The following is a 16,923-nucleotide window of genomic DNA, read 5'->3' as shown; positions in this document are numbered from 1 at the left end:
CTTTCTGTTCCCTTAAAGATTTACAGCCTCAGAAGCCCTATGCAGGGTCGCTATGAGTCAGAACCAACTCACTGGCACATCACCACCACCTATAAAGCTTCACAGCCTTGGAAACCCTGTATTTTTGTTAAGTGCCGTGGAGTCAATTCTGACTCAAACCCTGAACAGGGTTTGCAAGATGCAGCTGATGGGTTTGAACCACCTACCTTTTGGTTCACAGTCCAGTGCTTACCCTACAGTGTTGCACCAGGAGTCCTGGAAATCCTATGCAGGGTTAATATTAGTCAGAATTGACTTGATGGCTGTGGATTTGGTTTGGCTTAATTTAGTTTCCCAAGGCACCCTGGTGGTGTGGTGGTTAGGCGGTTTGGACCCACCTGCCACTCCTCTGGAGAAGGATGTGGCAGCGTGCTGTTTCCTTAAAGATTTATAGCCTTGGCCACCCTGCAGGGCTGCTGGGAGACAGAATTAAATCAACAACAGTGAGTTTGGGATTTATAGTATCATGGGATTTGGGATTAATAGTAATTTCTTAGGACTGCTGTAGCAAATTGGCACAAACTTGGATGATGTAAAACAGAAGGTTTATTCTCACGTAGTTGTGGAGGCCAGAAGTCTGAGATCAAGGTGTCAGCAGAGCTTGGCTCTGGGGAAGAATCTTTGTTCATCTGGTCTGGTTTCTGGTGGCTTCTGGCAATCCTCGGTTCTCTCTGCCTCTGTCTTCATGTGACACTGCCTCTCCTCTGTGTCCCTGGGCCCAGATTTCTGTGTTCTTATAAGGACACCAGACACATTGGATGACGAGCGCATCCTAATTTAATATTGTTACCAGGAGGGCTAACCAGGAGAGCTCTTGCCTTCTACTGATGAAGAATAGTCAGGTGAGGCAGTTTCCATACAAACAGAGGTTTATTATTAGAGGAAAGAGACTCGCCAGTGGAGACAGGGAGAGCTTAACGCAATGCTTAACCCCTGACTTCCCAGCAGAGGCTTTGCTGGGAAAGGCATCATGTTTATTCATAGGGTAGGCAGGGATTTCTGGGAAGTGGCCCAGTTAGGAGGGGCGGGCTAGTTGGGTGTGTGCACAGTGTTTCTTCAAGGTGAATTCCACCATAAAGCCTCTGGTAGGAGCAGACTGAACTTATTCTGGGATCCTGAGCATGCATGACTCTTTAGGACCCCTCCTAGTGACTGGCATTGTCCTCTGCCCAAGTTGTGACTAGGGTACTAAGTAAACCAGTCCGACCTGTAAAGTATCTCACAAGACAGTAAACATACAGAATTTTTATAGGTGATCTTCCTTAATGGCATGTCCCATCTTGTTGGTGTTGTTGTGAAGTGCTGTCGAGTCGGTTCCGACCCATAGCGACCCTGTATAGGGTTTTCGAGGAGCAGCTGATGAGTTTGAACTGCCAACCTTGCAGTTCAAATGGCTTTGCAGTCTGGCGCATTAACCCACAGCGCCACACCAGGACTCCTGTCCCATCTTACAGGGGAGTAAAATATGCAACTTGTGGGGAGTGGTCTTTCTCAGTGGCGTGTCCCAGGATGTGGTTGCTGAGCGTTGCGACCCGGACATGTCCTACAAGGACACAGGTCTCAAGATTCTGGAAGGCTTTCGTGTTCATGTTGAATCCTGATTTCTGGACCCCCTTTTCTCCCTGCCTCAGTGTGACCTTGTCTTGACTCCATTCCATCAAGGAATGGAACAAGGCCTTATTTATTTCCCAACAAGGCCTCATTTGCAGCCTCCTGGAGGACATGGATTTTGAGGGGGACACTGTTGAGCCCTGTATAATGACAGAATAGCTCTATAATACCAATTACCAGCTCTTTCTTGCTGGGTGATCCTCAGAGCTTAGGAGGTTTTTTTGGCTGCATCTGGGATGTGGTAGGCCTTGGGGATATGTTGAGAGTAAACCAGAGTGTTCACGTCTCTTGTAGAAGCCCACGGCACAACCGATCGCATTGTGGAATTCTTTAAACCCGAGATTGGCAGAATCGGGCCATCGTCAGTGCTCTGCCCAGCCCACATCCCTGACACCCACTCCAGAACCGAATCCATTTTAATGAGGGTATGAGGAATGAAAGTGAGCTTGTGTGTGCATGTTGGGTGGTTTTGGCATTTTGTTGTTAAGAGATTATTGTTGTCAGTTACTCTTATGTCCCCTTCAGCTCCTGGCGACCTTGTGTGTTGTTCTTGTTAGTTGCCATCAAATTAGTTCTAAGCCATGGTGATCCGGGTGTGCTGCTCCACAGGGTTGTCCAGGCTCTGTGACCTGTTGGACACAGATCTCCAACACTGTCTTACAAGGCGCCCTGAGTTGGTTGGAACTGCCAACGTTTTGGCTCCTTAAGTGTCGTCCAGTTGGTTCTGACTCATAGCGATCCTGTTTTGGGTTTCTGAGGAGCAGCTGGTGGGTTTGAACCACTACCTTGAGGTTCAAACTGACCTTGTAGTCCAGTGCTCTTTCTTCAGCACCACATTTAGGATTCTCGAGTTGGTTCCAACTCATAGCAACCCTATATAGAGTCTCCAAGGTGTGGCTGGTGAGCTTGAACTGCCGACCTTGGGGTTCAAACCGACCTTGCAGTCCAGTGCATTAACCCACAGTGCCATGCTGGACTCCTCAGGGCTCCTGTTGTTGTTGTTTGGTGCCATCGAATCAGTAACGACCCATACTGACCTTATCCTGGGCCAACCTCACTACTGTTACCACACTTGAGTCCATCGATGCTGCCACTTGGCCAGTCCATCTCGTTGGGGGTCTTCCTCTATATCTCTGACCCTCCATCTTACCAACTGGTCCCTCCTGACAATATGTCCGAAGTATGAGAGACGAAGTTTGGCCATCTTGGCCTCCAAGGAACACTCTGGCTGCACTTCTTCCAAAACGGATCTATTGGTTCTTTTGGCAGTCCATGGCACTTTTCAGTATTCTCCTCCAACACCATAACTCAAAAGCATCAATTCTTGTACAGTCTTCCGTAGGTCTTCAGGGCTCCTAGTCCAGGCTTAATCATTCGCACCACCTATGAACTCCTTGCTGGGTGTTTTTGGTGGTCCTTGGTCAGGTTTTTGTTTGTTTTAACTAATACTATGCTTGGTTTTTAAAATTTATTATCTTTTTAAAAGTTTTTATTGTGAATTGAGTGATAGTTTACATGGGAGAATATCAGCTTTACATTCATCCTATTGTATTTCATTTCATTACAATGACTACAATCCCCTCCATGCATCATTATTCAACAGCATTTGTTTCCATTCCTTCTGGTTTTTGTTTGTTTGTACACTGAAGCACTCAGGAATATATAACCATTCAAACAACCAAAGGGTTTATCCCACAAGCCTGCCCCCTGGCCACTAGCACACAGCCCCTCTCCCTCCCTGAGTCCAGAGTCCCCAGCCGCTCCATCTCTCCACGTTATCATCTCTGCCTCCATCTCTGGCGTCACTGCTTCTCTGGATAGGGTCCCACACTCTGCTCTTCTCCCTTGATGGTCCCAGGGTCCTCCGCTTCTGGACTGCAAGGTCAACCCACTTCCCTCCTTTTATTACAAAATGTCCTTTACATTTGCAACACTCACAGTCAGTCCTGATAGCAATTATTCACTATTGAACTACAGGAGTCTTATCCCCATCTCTTTTCACCAGCCCCATACAGACACGTTGGAAACCAGTCAGTGGAGATTCTACCTTCTTCCATGCCTGCTGGATCTAGGCTCCCTCTTGAGAACTTGTAAGCCAGTCACTCCATGCCTTTGTAGCTCCCCCCCCACCCCCATTTTGGGTAGCCAATGTCTGTTGCCCATCCCTGTCAACCCTGTGAACAGAGGGGGTTGGAGTGATCCTCACTGTACAGATTCGTTCTCTCTTTTAGGCTACTGCATCCATAAGTGTAGGGCAAGTTCATCAAATTGTAGCAGATTACACTTTTTTCCCTATTCTTTCTTCTATTTGATTTCTGATCATCCAGTCATTGAAGCTAGGTCAAATGGGTACTATCTGCAAGGTAAGACTATGTTTGGTATAGGTTTACACAGCAGTTTAGGTTTCCCATTCAACAATTTCTGCAAAAATTGTTGAGCAGCATTGGTTACACGCTTCACTGTGTGTGAACATTATCATCGTTTCTGTTCTGGTAGTTCCATTTCTATTAATCTAGTTTCCCTGCTTCCTTAGCTTCTTGTCTTTGTTTTAAAATCATTATTGACAGTTTGGTCTCATAAAGGTGATTTTTTTAAAGCAGCTCAGTACTCATGGGTAATGTTAATTATTTTTTTGAGTCAGTTTGTTACTTAGCTACCAGGTGATCTCAGGGATTCGTTTTAACTCATGGTTTGAAGAATATCTCAGGACAGTCTAGTCTTGAGGAGCCATCTAGTGTCAACTGGTCCTTCTGTCTGCGTTTTGGTTTTAGGAAGTTGAGGTTCTGTTCCCCGTTTTTCTCCCATTCTATCATGATCCATTGTGTCCACCCTGATTGAGCAGTAGGTGGTGGTAGCCAGGTGCCGTCTAGTTCTGCTTCCAGATTAAACCGCGATTTCATGCATACATTTTGTACTGAAGACTAGTGTCTTCTTTGTGTTGTTGGATTCCTTCTTTCTTTTTTGCTCCAGATGAGTAGAACCTGCTTGGTATTTTGATTTAGATATAAAATGTGGGCCAACTGCGATTGATTTCTTGGATTGATTTCTCAAGCACTGCAAAGTTTATTATTTATTAATGTCATGAAACCACTATTTTCCATGATTTTTAAATCAGAGCTTTGATCCAATTTAAAGCAGTTCAGTCATAGGAGATGGAAACAAGGACAGTGTATGAATTGCAGAGCAACCAAACCTCTTGTGCGTTGGATTTTGAACCGAGTAAGCACTTGATTGATGACCTCAAGGTCAGCAGTTCAAACCCACCAGCCATCTGCTGGAGAAAGAGGAGACTTTCTACCAGAAGAGTAAAGATTTACAGCTTGGACACCCTGCCCAGGGATACTATGAGTTGGAATGTACTCGATGGCAGTGAGTGAGAAAGCAGGCAGGAGTGCCCCACTCAAAGATGGCGGCCGACTACCCCATTCTGAGAGGGCCAAACATTCAAAGTGGCATGCTCAGACACCATCTTTGATTTGGGCACCACTGCCTGTTTCCTGCTCAGGTGAAAATCTGACACACAGGAGATTGGATTTCTAGGCCCTTGTTTTTTTGGCCGTGTCAGAACCATTTGCAACCACCTGGAAGCCCTGCTTTAAATGCTGGGGAGGGTCATGAGTTCCCTTGATGCTTTTGATTTCTAAGAAGGTCCAGGTATGATTGGGTGAGACGGCTGTTAGGTTAAAAGAAATGAGTCTTTCAAAGAAGGGAAACATTATGACCCTGTCTCATCCAGTCTTTGCAGATAATGCTAATCAGCCCCTGCCTGCCATGTTGTATGTAAAACCTCACTAGGTTTTTATGTTTCCTTCTGACTTGAGAAAAACTCCAAATCTCTTTTTATGGTGTAGGAGTTTGTGCGTGGTGTGCATGTTGCCCGGAGGTTAGGTTTCCATCATCCCTCGCTTTCAGTTTGTACAGATGGTGACTCACAGAGCTGTGTCATGCAAATCAGAAGGATAAATTCAAAGTTCAAATCAAGTTCATGTAAAGCAAGCACAGAACTGAGGTAAAATGGGGGTGTTTCCCCTCTTTTCTGAACTCTGCCATGTGCAAAACAAAATCAAGGATGCCTTATTGCTTTTGAATGAAGCTCAGTACTCAACAGACAGACAAACAGACAAACAAACACTGAAACACAAGGAACAAAACATAAAGCAAACTTGACTTTGACAGTAACCCGAATTGACCACAGGAAGAGAATCAATGATTTATTGTGTTAGGCATGAGGGATTTTGTTTGATTTTGACATTGTCTTCTTTCAGTATCTCTCAATCATTCGCATGCAAATTTATGCTGTTACATAATTTTTTAAGTGGACAGATTTCATTTTATTTGTATCAATTCCCCTATCTTGTTTGACGTCTTCTCCTGTCCACAGAATATGTTTCATATTTGGGTGCTTGTACTTCAGTGCCTGGACTTTTAAAACTTCCATAATTTTTGATAAAGTGAAAACAAAAAACTCACCCCGCTGCCATTGCCTCAGTTCTGACTCATGACAGAGAGACGCTCCATAGGGCTTCCTAAGCTCTCAGTCTTTACGGAAGCAGACTGCTTAATCGTTCTCATGCAGAGCAGCTGGTGGGTTTGAACTGCTGACCTTTTGGTGAGCAACAAATGCTTAACTTCCTGCACGCCGTGGTGTGGTTCTCAGATATGAATAGACTGTCATCTCAGTTACTCCTGTGAAGTTTATCTTGATGATAATTGTCCTTCTTAATAGTCATTGAGAAAGGTGGAGGGAGCCGCCCCTTTCCATAGTTTCTAACGACAGTAGTTGACAATACAACCTCTCCCTCGAAAAATACTCTGATGTAAAATCTTATATCCCGGGTAACAGCTGAACATTACCAGTGGGAGATAATACTTTAAAAACAAATCAAAACATGTTTTACATAAAATTACGTTTGGAACCATTGATTAAACCGTCTTATATCCTTGGTACTGGTTGAACATTACCATTAGGAGCTGATACTTACAGACACGTTTTACATAAAATTATGTTTGGAACTGGATATTATACCAGTGGGAGATAGTGAGGAAGTTACCCACACACACTGAAGAGTGTATGTTTTCTTTACACCACGTATACTGAAACCAGACAAACAACAACAGCAAAATGAATTCCGACTCACAGTGACGCTGTAGGAGAGAGGAGAACTGCCCTGTAGGGATCCCAGGACTGTACACGTTTGCAGAGTGCCTCAGCTTTCTCACATGGGACAGCTGAGAACAACCAACCTTTTGTTTAGCAACACAAGTCCACTGCCCACACCCCCAGTGCTCCTTAATGTGCCATTCCAGTATATTGAGTGGTGTGTTCATTTCAGTGCAGTGATTTCTGGATCGGTTAAGTTTTACTTGTTTGAAAACGAGCCATGTTATTAATTTTATTTATTAAAAGATGTTACATTTGTGCCTCAAGCTGAGGTCATTTGTCTTTTAAGTGTTCCTCATGCCCAGACACCAAGCCCACTGCTGCTAAGTCCATTCCAATTCAGAGAGACCCTTTAGGACAGTAGAGCTTCCCCTCACGTTTCCAAGGCTGTAGAGCTTTATAGAAGCAAACTGCCACATCTTTTCCCCATGGAGTAATGAGTGGGCTCAAACCACCTACCTTTTGGTTAGAAGCTGAGAGCTTCACCCTGTGCCACCAGGGTTCTTTGAGTAGGCAGTTTGATACAGAAGTAGGAAACTCAAGACTCACTCCCTCATTTTCTTCACACTCTGCTCAAAAGCTACCTGACTAGTGAGGGTTCCCTTACATCCCTGTATCATACAGTAGGTAGCTCACCCCTCTCCACTCCGAACACCTGCTTTCGATTTCACTTGTCTCCATAATACTTATTGCCATCTGGAACATCTGGGAAATTTCCATTGTCTTTTCTTTCCATTTCTCCATGCACTTTTTGAATCCCCCTCGTCTTTCTTTGCGTTTCTTTTGATTGCCTAGGGTTACTCTGAGTCAACATTGACTTGACATCACTGGCTTGGTTTTGTTGGTTTCAGTTGATAAGCCCACTTATCCAAGTAGAGTCTCAAACTTGGCATTTTCAATGCTGAACTCTTAATGCCCCTACTGTTAACGTTTGCCCTTTTCAATCTTCCTCATCTTAGAAATGGCATCACTGTGTTATCCAGTTGTTCAGATGAAAACAACAACCACAAAACCCTCATGATTGGGATTGGTTCCTCCTTGTCCCTCAGCTCCTGGTTGAGAGCCCAGTTGGGTAATCCTTCACCATGCATCTCTCATCCTTCTGATCTCCAGCTTTAATACCTGCATTCTGGCCCAGGCTAGCATCATCATCTCTTGCCTTGACCATTTTTGTTGTTGTTGTTGTTGTTGTTAAGTGCTGTCAAGTTGGTTCCAACTCATAGCAACCCTATAGAGGGTTCCCGAGGAGTGGCTGGTGAATTCCAACCACCGACCTCACAATTCAAACGGACCTTGTGGTTCAATGCATTACCCCACAGGGCTTCATCAGGACTCCATTATTAGAGCTCCTTAACTAGTTTTCCATTTCCATCTTAATAATCAAGTCTCTCTGCCACCCAGATCCTATTAGTCATCTGCTCAAAACCCACCTAGGATGTTACGCTAAACATAGCACCCTGTTGTTGTTGGTAGCTGCTGTTGACTTGGTCACTGACTCATGGTGACCGACAGAGTGGAACAAAACCCTGGCTGATCCCATGCCATCACCGTGGTCTGTCATACATCGGGAAGTGTGTGACCGATCAGGTTTTCACTGACTGGCTTTTAGAGGGAGATCTCCAGGGTCTTTGTCTGTTAGCTTCCCTTGTTTCTGTTGAGAAGTAAACTGTGCTATGTTCTGTTTCTGTGCTTTCAGAGGACTGTTGATGCTCCATTGTCAGCTCCTGGCAGCTTAGAAGATTTTCTTTGTATTTTTTTTTCTGAGTGTACAGTTTCTTGAATCTATAGCTTGATAATCTTTGTCAGTTTTAGAAAATTCTAAGCTTCAGATATTTCTTTAGTTCCAGTCTGTCCTTCCTTCCATCCTAGGTTTCTAATGTCATGTATTTTAGAACTTGTTCACCATGTCTCATAATTTTCTTATGTTCTTTTTTAGTATTTCCCTCCTTTTTCTTTTCCCCCCTGTTTTGGTGCATTAATCTGGATGTGTTTTACTAACCTACCTTCCAGGTCATGACTCTTGTCTTGTGCTGTTGGTAAGTGTCCTCAAGTTGGTTCCAACTCATGGTGACCCCTGTATAATGTAACAAAACCCCACTCGATTCTGGGCCGTCCCCACAATGTTTGAGCCCATTAGTCCACAGCTGCTGTATCAGTACATTTCATTCAGGGTCTTCCTGTTTTGCAGTGACCCTCTGCTTTAGTAAGCACGATGTCCTTCTCCAGGGACTGGTCCCTCCTGATAACATGTTCAAAGTCCGAGAGACAAAGTCTCAGTGTATTTGCTTCTAAGGAGCATTCTGACTGTACTTCTCACAAGACAGATTTGCTCACTCTTGTGGCAACCCATGGCATATTCAATAGTGTTCTCCTACACCATTAATCGAAGACATCAATTCTTCTCTGGTCTTCTGTATTTATTGTCCATTTTTCCCATACTTCTCTCTTCTACTGTGTCTGATATCCTCATGAATTCTTAAGTCAATGCATTATTCAGTTTTAGAGTTTCCATTAGACCCTTGTTTATAGATTCTAGATCTTTGGTAAAATTCTCCACTCTTACAGCTGTTTCCTTAAACTTAATTACCATTGTTATAATCGTGTTTACTTGGGAACCTCTTCCTCTTTTCCATTTCATTTTTTTTTGTAAATTTGATTTTAATCTGGTCTTATTCCTTGGCATGCCTGGTAATTTTGACTGAAGGTCAGATACTTTATGTGAGAATTTGAAGGGGCTGTGGATGAGGTCATCTTCTTCATGAGAACTGAATGTTCCTCTGGGCTGTCACCTTGTCTGCATAGGTCTGTTTCCACATTGTCCCTGTCCCTAAGGGGTAGTCCTGTGCATTCTCAGCAGGAGCCTGAGGTATTTGTCAGTATACTCTCACCTCCCCGCCCTGAGTTCCCAGCTTGGACTCCCGGCACCACAGCTTCAGCCTTTTAGCCTCTCAGCCGCTGTTTCCAGTTGGTTCTTGGTTTTTCTGCCCCCTTGGCTTTAGTTGAGGGGAGTTGCCTGCAGAGTTTTGGGATCCCTTTATCATTCAGCATCTAGCTTCAGCCTCTGTTGCCTCAGCCCAGCCCTTTTTCCTGGGGGGCAGGTCGCAGCTCTGAGAGCAACACGTTTTTCCAGCAAAAGAAACAAACTTGGTCAAGTTGAATCTCACTCCAGTTAGAGAAACGGACGTAAAAGGGGCCTTAGAGTCACTGTTGGCTCACAGCGACACTAGGAAATAAACAGAAATGCAAATAAAGATGAGGGGGCTTCAGAAGGCTCGTGGTCTTCCAGGTTAGGAAACGGCGCATGCCAACTTGTAGCTACACTACAGGACCGAGGAGAACCACCCCATAGAGCGCCCATGGCTGTCATCTTTACGGGAGCAGACTGCCTTACCATTCTTCCTCAGAGAAGCTGGTGGGCTTGAACCACCAATCTTTGGGTCACAGCTGAGTGCTTACACATTGTGCTACCAGGGCTTCTTGCCTTGATGGAAAGAGTGGGAACCTCTGGGGCTGTAGCCCCTTGTGCCCTACATGCTGCTTCCCATCATGTGATCTAGGTACAGCTTTTATTGTTGTCCTTGGCAAGAGAATATGTTTGACCCAGCTGAATCGATGCTGAAGGGACCCTGGTGGCTCGGTACCATAAGCACGCGACTGTAAGTCATAAGGTTGGCAGTTCAAGCCCACCAGCTACTCCATGGGGAAAAGATGAGGCTTTCTGCTCCTGCAATGATGTACAGCCTCGGAAACTCTATGTGGGTTGCTGTGAGGTGGAACTGACTCTGTGGCACTTAACGATGACAGCATTCTATGCTGAGAAACCCCTGGTGGTACAGTGGGTTAAGCGTTGGGATGCTACTGAAAAGGTCAGCAGTTTGGACACACCAGCCTCTCTGTGGGAGAAAGATGAGGCTGTATTTTCCTGTAAGGATGACAGCCTTGGACACTCTGGGGAGGCGTTTTTACTCTGTGCTGTGAGGTCGCTGTGAGTTGGGTTTATTCTGTGGGGGCCAGAAGTAGACTTCTCCCAGCACCTTTACTAAAGGCTTTCCCCATTTCCACTGCCGTATGACTCCATCCTGGTCTGTCTGCCTCCCTTTCTGACACCATGTGTTTCCACACGGAGGGCCCCAGCCACGTTGGACTTGGTTCCTCATTAAGTACACTGTAGGGAGCGGTGTCCTGTCTCAGGCAGCTCACGATTACCCAGTATCCCCAGTCCCTCTCTCTTGTCTCCCTCGTGCTAGAGTAAGGCGCCCTGGTGGCACTGTGGGTTAGGCACTGGGCTGCTAACCACGCAGTCGGCAGTTCGAGCCCACCAGCCACTCTGAGGCAGTGTGATACTGTGAAGATGTGCAGCCTCAGAAACCCTCGGGGCTGCTCTCCATCCTATGGGGTCGCTGCGAGTCAGGGATGACTCAATGTTGGGGGCGGTTTGTTTGTTTGTTTTCATGGTGGTATAAACTATGCTTCTCCCTGGTGTGGGATTGTTGTTGCTGTTAAGTGCCATCGAGTCGGTTCCAACCTATAGCGACCCTGAACAGGGGTTCTGAAGCTGTAAATCTTTACGGGAGCAGCCTCATCTTTCTCCAGTAGAGCAGCTGGTAGTTTCGAACTGTTGACCTTGTGGTTTGCAGCCCGATTCGTAACCACTGTGCTACCAGAGCTCCTTTGAGTCTCAAAAAAAAAGCAAATTAGATGAGTAAAAGGCTAGAATGAAATGAGTGCTGATTGTGGGAGAAATTAAATCTTTGAACTCTTGCTGGGGAGTAAGTACTGTTTTCCTTAATGCATTTTGTTATGGAATACTCACTAAAATACCACTTTTACACACGTATGGTATAATAATTAGTACCTGACATTCTGTTCATGCTGATGATCTGATTTAAAACTGCTTTCTTTATGTGCAAAGAGTATATTGTGTTCATTATCATACTATATAATAATTATGTTTAGGATTTTTAATGTGTTAATGATATATTGTTGTAAATCTTCACAAGTATGTAATCTGTGCCAACCGTTACCCCATCACCTCAGAAAGTGGCTGAGGGCTTCAAAAAGTTAGTGGGAAAACGGAATGAAAAGACCATGGAAGTTTGCCATGAACTTCTCAGAATCCCCCTCAGAGTTCAATAACTACAACTAACGAGAAAGCCCCTTTGTCTTCACCCCCCCTGTGCGAAACAAATCCTCCAGAGATGATGTTTTGTGTCTTCACGTGGCAGGAGTGGTTCTTAGGAAAGGCGCTCCGCGATGATGAGTCCACCATCATTCACCATTACGCCTTCTCGGAAAATCCTACGTCCTTTAAGTACCCAGACTTCGCGGCTGGCTGGGCCCTCAGCATTCCACTTGTAAACAAGTAAGAATTTGCTCCGCTTTTTGGGTGTGTGACTGTACGATCAGCTGTGGCAGATGTCCTCAAGGCTGTTGGGGACCAGGTGAGGAACCAGAGAGGCCTGAAGGCCCAGGGTTCATTCACTTGGTCGCTCACTCTTCCCCTGGCCTCTTGACACTGCCTTGTATTTACCTCAAAATAAGGCCAGGGATGAGTCTGGAGGTGAAGGGCGAGCTTGGGCGTGCACTGAGAGCCATACACATGTCAGCTTCATCACAGCTGCTGATGGCACTGGCTAGAAGCCATGTAACTTTGAACTTGGCTGACCTGACATGAAGCAGCGGCGGGCCCTGGGTTGGTCACTGACAGCTGACCGTGGTGTGCTTATGTTGACTTGACATCGTGGTTTTTGTTGTTACGTGCCAGCTCCATGCTGACTCAACAGAAGTGCAGATGGATTTGTCCTTGAGTTGGTCACTGCCGCCCCTGAGAAATTGTATCCTCATTTCCCCTTCTTTCTCCTCCAAGACTAGGGAATAATGTTCAAGGTTGAGAAAGGAATTAAACAGTCAAAGCCGGAAGGAGCATGTTCAAGATGTTTCGTTTCCCACAAAGAAGAGCGTCAAACCAGGGATGTCCTCTTGCCTCAGATCTGAACTCTGTGTCCCTTGTCCGTGCCCTTAAGCCCAGCTCTGACCTTTGGTGTCTTTGTAGTTTGAAGGAGATGAAAATCTAGAGTGTGGGCTTTGATCAGCGGTTGAAAACACTTGGCCAGAGTCCAAATTCCAAAGTTAACCTTGATAGAGTTTGCGTATGAAACCGCCTCCAACTGCGCAGTATTGAATTGGACAAGATCCCAGGGGCTGAAGCGGTTTTTTCCTCTCTCAATATATACTGGGATTTCTGGGATGGTGCGGTAGGGTCAGCATTGGACTGTGGACCGCAAGGTCGCCAGTTCAAACCCATCATGCTCCTCGGAAACCTTATACAAGGTCTCTCTGAGTTGGAACTAGCTCAATGGCACTTAACCAGAACCACCACCACCACAATTCTAGGGCTAAAGAAAGTGCCCATTTATTTTAGTGAGCAAGTCCAGAAGCTTTCACAGAGAACGTGCCCGGAGTTGGATCTTGAAGAAGAGCTGGGCACAGGCATGCTACACAGATATGCGACAGGAAGGAGCAGTGGGCAGGAAGAAGGGGCTCGGGTCAGCAAGTGCATCGGAGAAAGCTGGTGGAAGGTGGGGTACGGGGTGGGCAAGAATGTTGGAGATCTGGAGGCTGGGCTCTGGAGTTTGGGAGATTTTTGTTTGTTTGTTTCAGAAAGGAAAAGACTTGAAACAGTCAAGTAAAACTCATTCTTACCCCAAACTTCACCCATCCACTGCTCCCCAAACAAACTCCACAGACTCCTGGGAGGAATTAACAGTTGTCAGGCGCCCTTGAGTTCATTCGCACTCACGGTGACCTGTCTGAGAGGGACGTTGCCGCGGGGATTTCCCTGGCGGTAAAGTTGATGGGAACAGATTGCTAGGTCTTGCTTCCTCCTGTGGAGCTGCTGGGTGGGTTCAAACTACCAACCTTTGGGTGATCAGCCAAGTGCTTAACGGTGGCACCACCCGGGTCTTTTTCAAGTAGAAAACGGGAGAGTAGCAGCTTTTGTTTTTCTGCCATACTCGCTCGCCTTCTGTTGTTGCTGTCTGTCTGTCTCTTCATTATTTAGTGCAGGGACTCCTCCTGGATACCAGGAGTCTGAACTTCGCTGCTTCTTTTTAGCAGCATTTTATGTATTTTATTTGCACACATTCAAACAATGACTGTTACATTTGCAACAAACCTTGTATTGAATCTTTACTGATCCACAAGTAAATTTTCCTTATCTTTGCCCTCAAGGAAAGGAACCCTGGTGGCTCAATGGACTAAACATTGGGCTGCTAACTGCAGTGTTGGTGGTTCGAACCCACCAGCCACTGACTACTTCATGGGAGAAAGATGAGGCTGTGTGCTCCCTTAAAGAATGAGAGTCCCCGAAGCCCTGTGGAATAGTTCCACTCTGTTTAACAGGGTCTCCAAGAGTCAGAATCAGCTCTCAGTGGCATTGGGTTTAGTGTGTTTTGGGGTTTTTTGGTGTGGTGTTGTAGGATAAGCACCCAACCATAAGGTTGATTTGAACCGCAAGGTCAGTGGTTCAGACTCACCAGCCACTCCTTGGAAACCCTATGCAGGGTAGCTATGAGTTGGAACCAACTCGATGTAACTTAACAACAGGGAAATTAAACTCTTACTTTGATCTTAAGATTTGTATGTTTTAAAATCTGTCTTAAATATTTGAAAATGCCAAGAGTCTGTTATTCCTGTCTTACGCTGCTTCTGGCTTAAAGAAAAAAATCCACATTTTTTGTGTTTTCTAGGCTTTCCAAGAGGTTAAAGAACACCTCCCTGAAATCCGACTTTACAATAGATTTAAAACACGAGGTAGGTTCCAGTTTGAGTTGGCGTAATGTTTTAATGATGAAGAATTTACCTCCCATCTCCATCTTCTCCCTACCAGGTAATTTTCATGTCACTCTGGACCTTCTGTTTTCAGCCCAATTGAGTTGCGTAGGTAGAGAAGAAGGTTCAGAGAAGCATTGCATCTTGTGATTTTTGAAGCTTCATTTTAAATATCAGGTGAATAGTGTAACTGCCAATGAGATTCTGGTCACCTGCTGGTAACGTAGCCAGTACTTAGAAACAGTGCTCAGAGCAAAGTGTTTAAGGTGAACCAATACTCAGGGGCACAGGGAGCAGGAATCTTCCAGCTCTGCCTGCTCCACTGGAGGGCAGGCTGGGGTTTGGAAGAGCGGAGAAAATGAAGGTCACAGAACTTGTGGTCAGACATGGTTGTATCTTTTTCTCTTCCAGAGCTTAGGGTGGTCACGCCAGTATTTGGGATGTTCTCGTCCCAAGCATAGTTGTTGTTTCAGTAGTTCTTGTTTGATCTTTTCGCCTTGCTTCCCTAGAGAAGAGTTCCCCTCCTCATTTGAGCCACAAGTCCTGCTTTGGAAACGGAAAAGGCAGTGATTCATTATGGGCTGTGCTCAGGGAGGAAGTTAAATTTTAACTATGTTGTTGTCAAGTCGGTTCCGACTCATAGTGACTCTGTAAGGGTTTCCGAGGAGCAGTTGGTGAGTTCGAACCACTGACCCTGTGGTTCAAACTGACCTTTCGATCCAGTGCTTATCTGACATTGCCACACCAAACTCAGACCTTCTCAGTGCCCCCATTTCTCAGTGTGCCCATTTCATAGCTCCAGAGGTGAATTCCTAAAATCATGCAAACATGTCATTAAAAAGTACTTCTGGACTTGGGGTTGGGGGATGGGGCAGATACAACAGGTTCATACAAAAACAATGGATTTGTCCACAAACCTTTGAAGACCCCTTGTACATCGCCATGGATAAAGGGTCGATGAGACAATTTGTGGTCAAGCAGGGTTCTATTTCTATACAGCACTGTGGGGAGTACCATAGTTAAGTACTGGTGGGCTCGAAGACCCCACTTCTAGTCTCACCTGTGGGGTTTTTGTTTGTTAATAATAACAAGAAAGCACAATGCCCAAGCCTAGCCTGTTGTTTGACTGTTAGAAAAGCAGTGTTTTGAAGGCACAAGCTTTAAAGATCATCACCGGGTATTGGTCTAGATGTACCAGCATAACCTCTGTGGAATCTAGAAATACGAACTCCACTGGAATTGAAAACAGTCCACAAAACTCGAAATGAGAAACAGACAGCAGGTTCACTGGGCCAATAGAGTCTGGTAAGCCCAAGACTCGGGCCGTTGGTCACCCTTCAGGCGTGGAACTGAGCTCACCCTCTGTGGCTCAACCTTCAGTCAAACAACCAACGGGCAGGTGAGTAAGTTGAGTAACAACACCAGGAGTAGGTACACACTCCTCCTTAAACAGTCAACCTCCGAGATGAGCAGGGCAGCGTGTACCCGGGATAAGTCTCAGAAGGTAGGAAGGGGCAGGAAAGGAGGGGAATGGAAGCGGGACACACAGGGAGGAAGTGGGAAGAGTGTTGTCAATGGCACCAAACAACAAAATGTGTGTGAGTCGTGGGATGGAAAACCAACTTGCTCTGTACACTTTTCATGCAAACCTTTTATATATATATATATTTTACAAGTTAAAAATAAAACAAAACATGATGATTTTTGTAGGTTAAAATGAAAGTCTTCTCAGATCTCTGATTCTCCCTAATGTCTCTCAAGATGTTTGCTGTGTTCCCATACTTGGGGGTGCTGGCAGGGTTCTTCCTCTCATTGTGTTTCTCCTGCCTCATGACAGATCGCCCTCTACATCTGGGACAAAGGTGATGGACCGCCCCTCACCCCAGTGCCCGAGCTCTGTACTGACGATGCGGGCCCCCACTGTGCCACCACGTTCCACTCATTCCTCCCGCTTTGCGTAAGTGAGAGTGGCTCAGGTATCAGGGCAGGAGGTGTAGGCTGTGGTGGTTGTCTCTTGGTTCTTTACATCCGTAGAGCTGAGCATCTTCTCTGCCAAGCCAGAGCCCCGTGTCAGCTGTTGACCACCCTGTGTGGTAAGAGCTGCAGCCGCCCCACCCCACAGGTGAGAAAAGAGACACTGCTCCAAGCGATGCCACTAGCAGGGAGTAGGGAGCCGTGACTCGTAGGGTTCATTCCTGCTACTGTTGCGTGTCAGCCATAGCTCCTCACATTGCATGCACCCAGAGTCCTTGTTCTTTTGATGATACAGTATATATATATAT

The 16,923-nt window shown here is 45.7% G+C and overlaps 1 protein-coding gene across 1 annotated transcript in view; it reads left to right on the top strand.

Moving 5' to 3' along the window:
- The window catches only part of B3GALTL (beta 1,3-galactosyltransferase-like), a 100,847-nt gene that overhangs the window by 58,940 nt on the left and 24,984 nt on the right, over window positions 1-16,923 (top strand). Inside the window, exons 6-8 of the mRNA XM_006832036.1 lie at window positions 12,037-12,173; window positions 14,560-14,623; window positions 16,479-16,598. Coding sequence (XP_006832099.1) covers window positions 12,037-12,173; window positions 14,560-14,623; window positions 16,479-16,598 — 321 coding nt within the window. The remainder of the gene's footprint in view (window positions 1-12,036; window positions 12,174-14,559; window positions 14,624-16,478; window positions 16,599-16,923) is intronic.

Source organism: Chrysochloris asiatica, unplaced genomic scaffold, assembly GCF_000296735.1.
Source record: "Chrysochloris asiatica unplaced genomic scaffold, ChrAsi1.0 scaffold00005, whole genome shotgun sequence".
Taxonomy (NCBI): domain Eukaryota; kingdom Metazoa; phylum Chordata; class Mammalia; order Afrosoricida; family Chrysochloridae; genus Chrysochloris; species Chrysochloris asiatica.
This window is presented reverse-complemented; position numbering and strand designations above follow the sequence as displayed.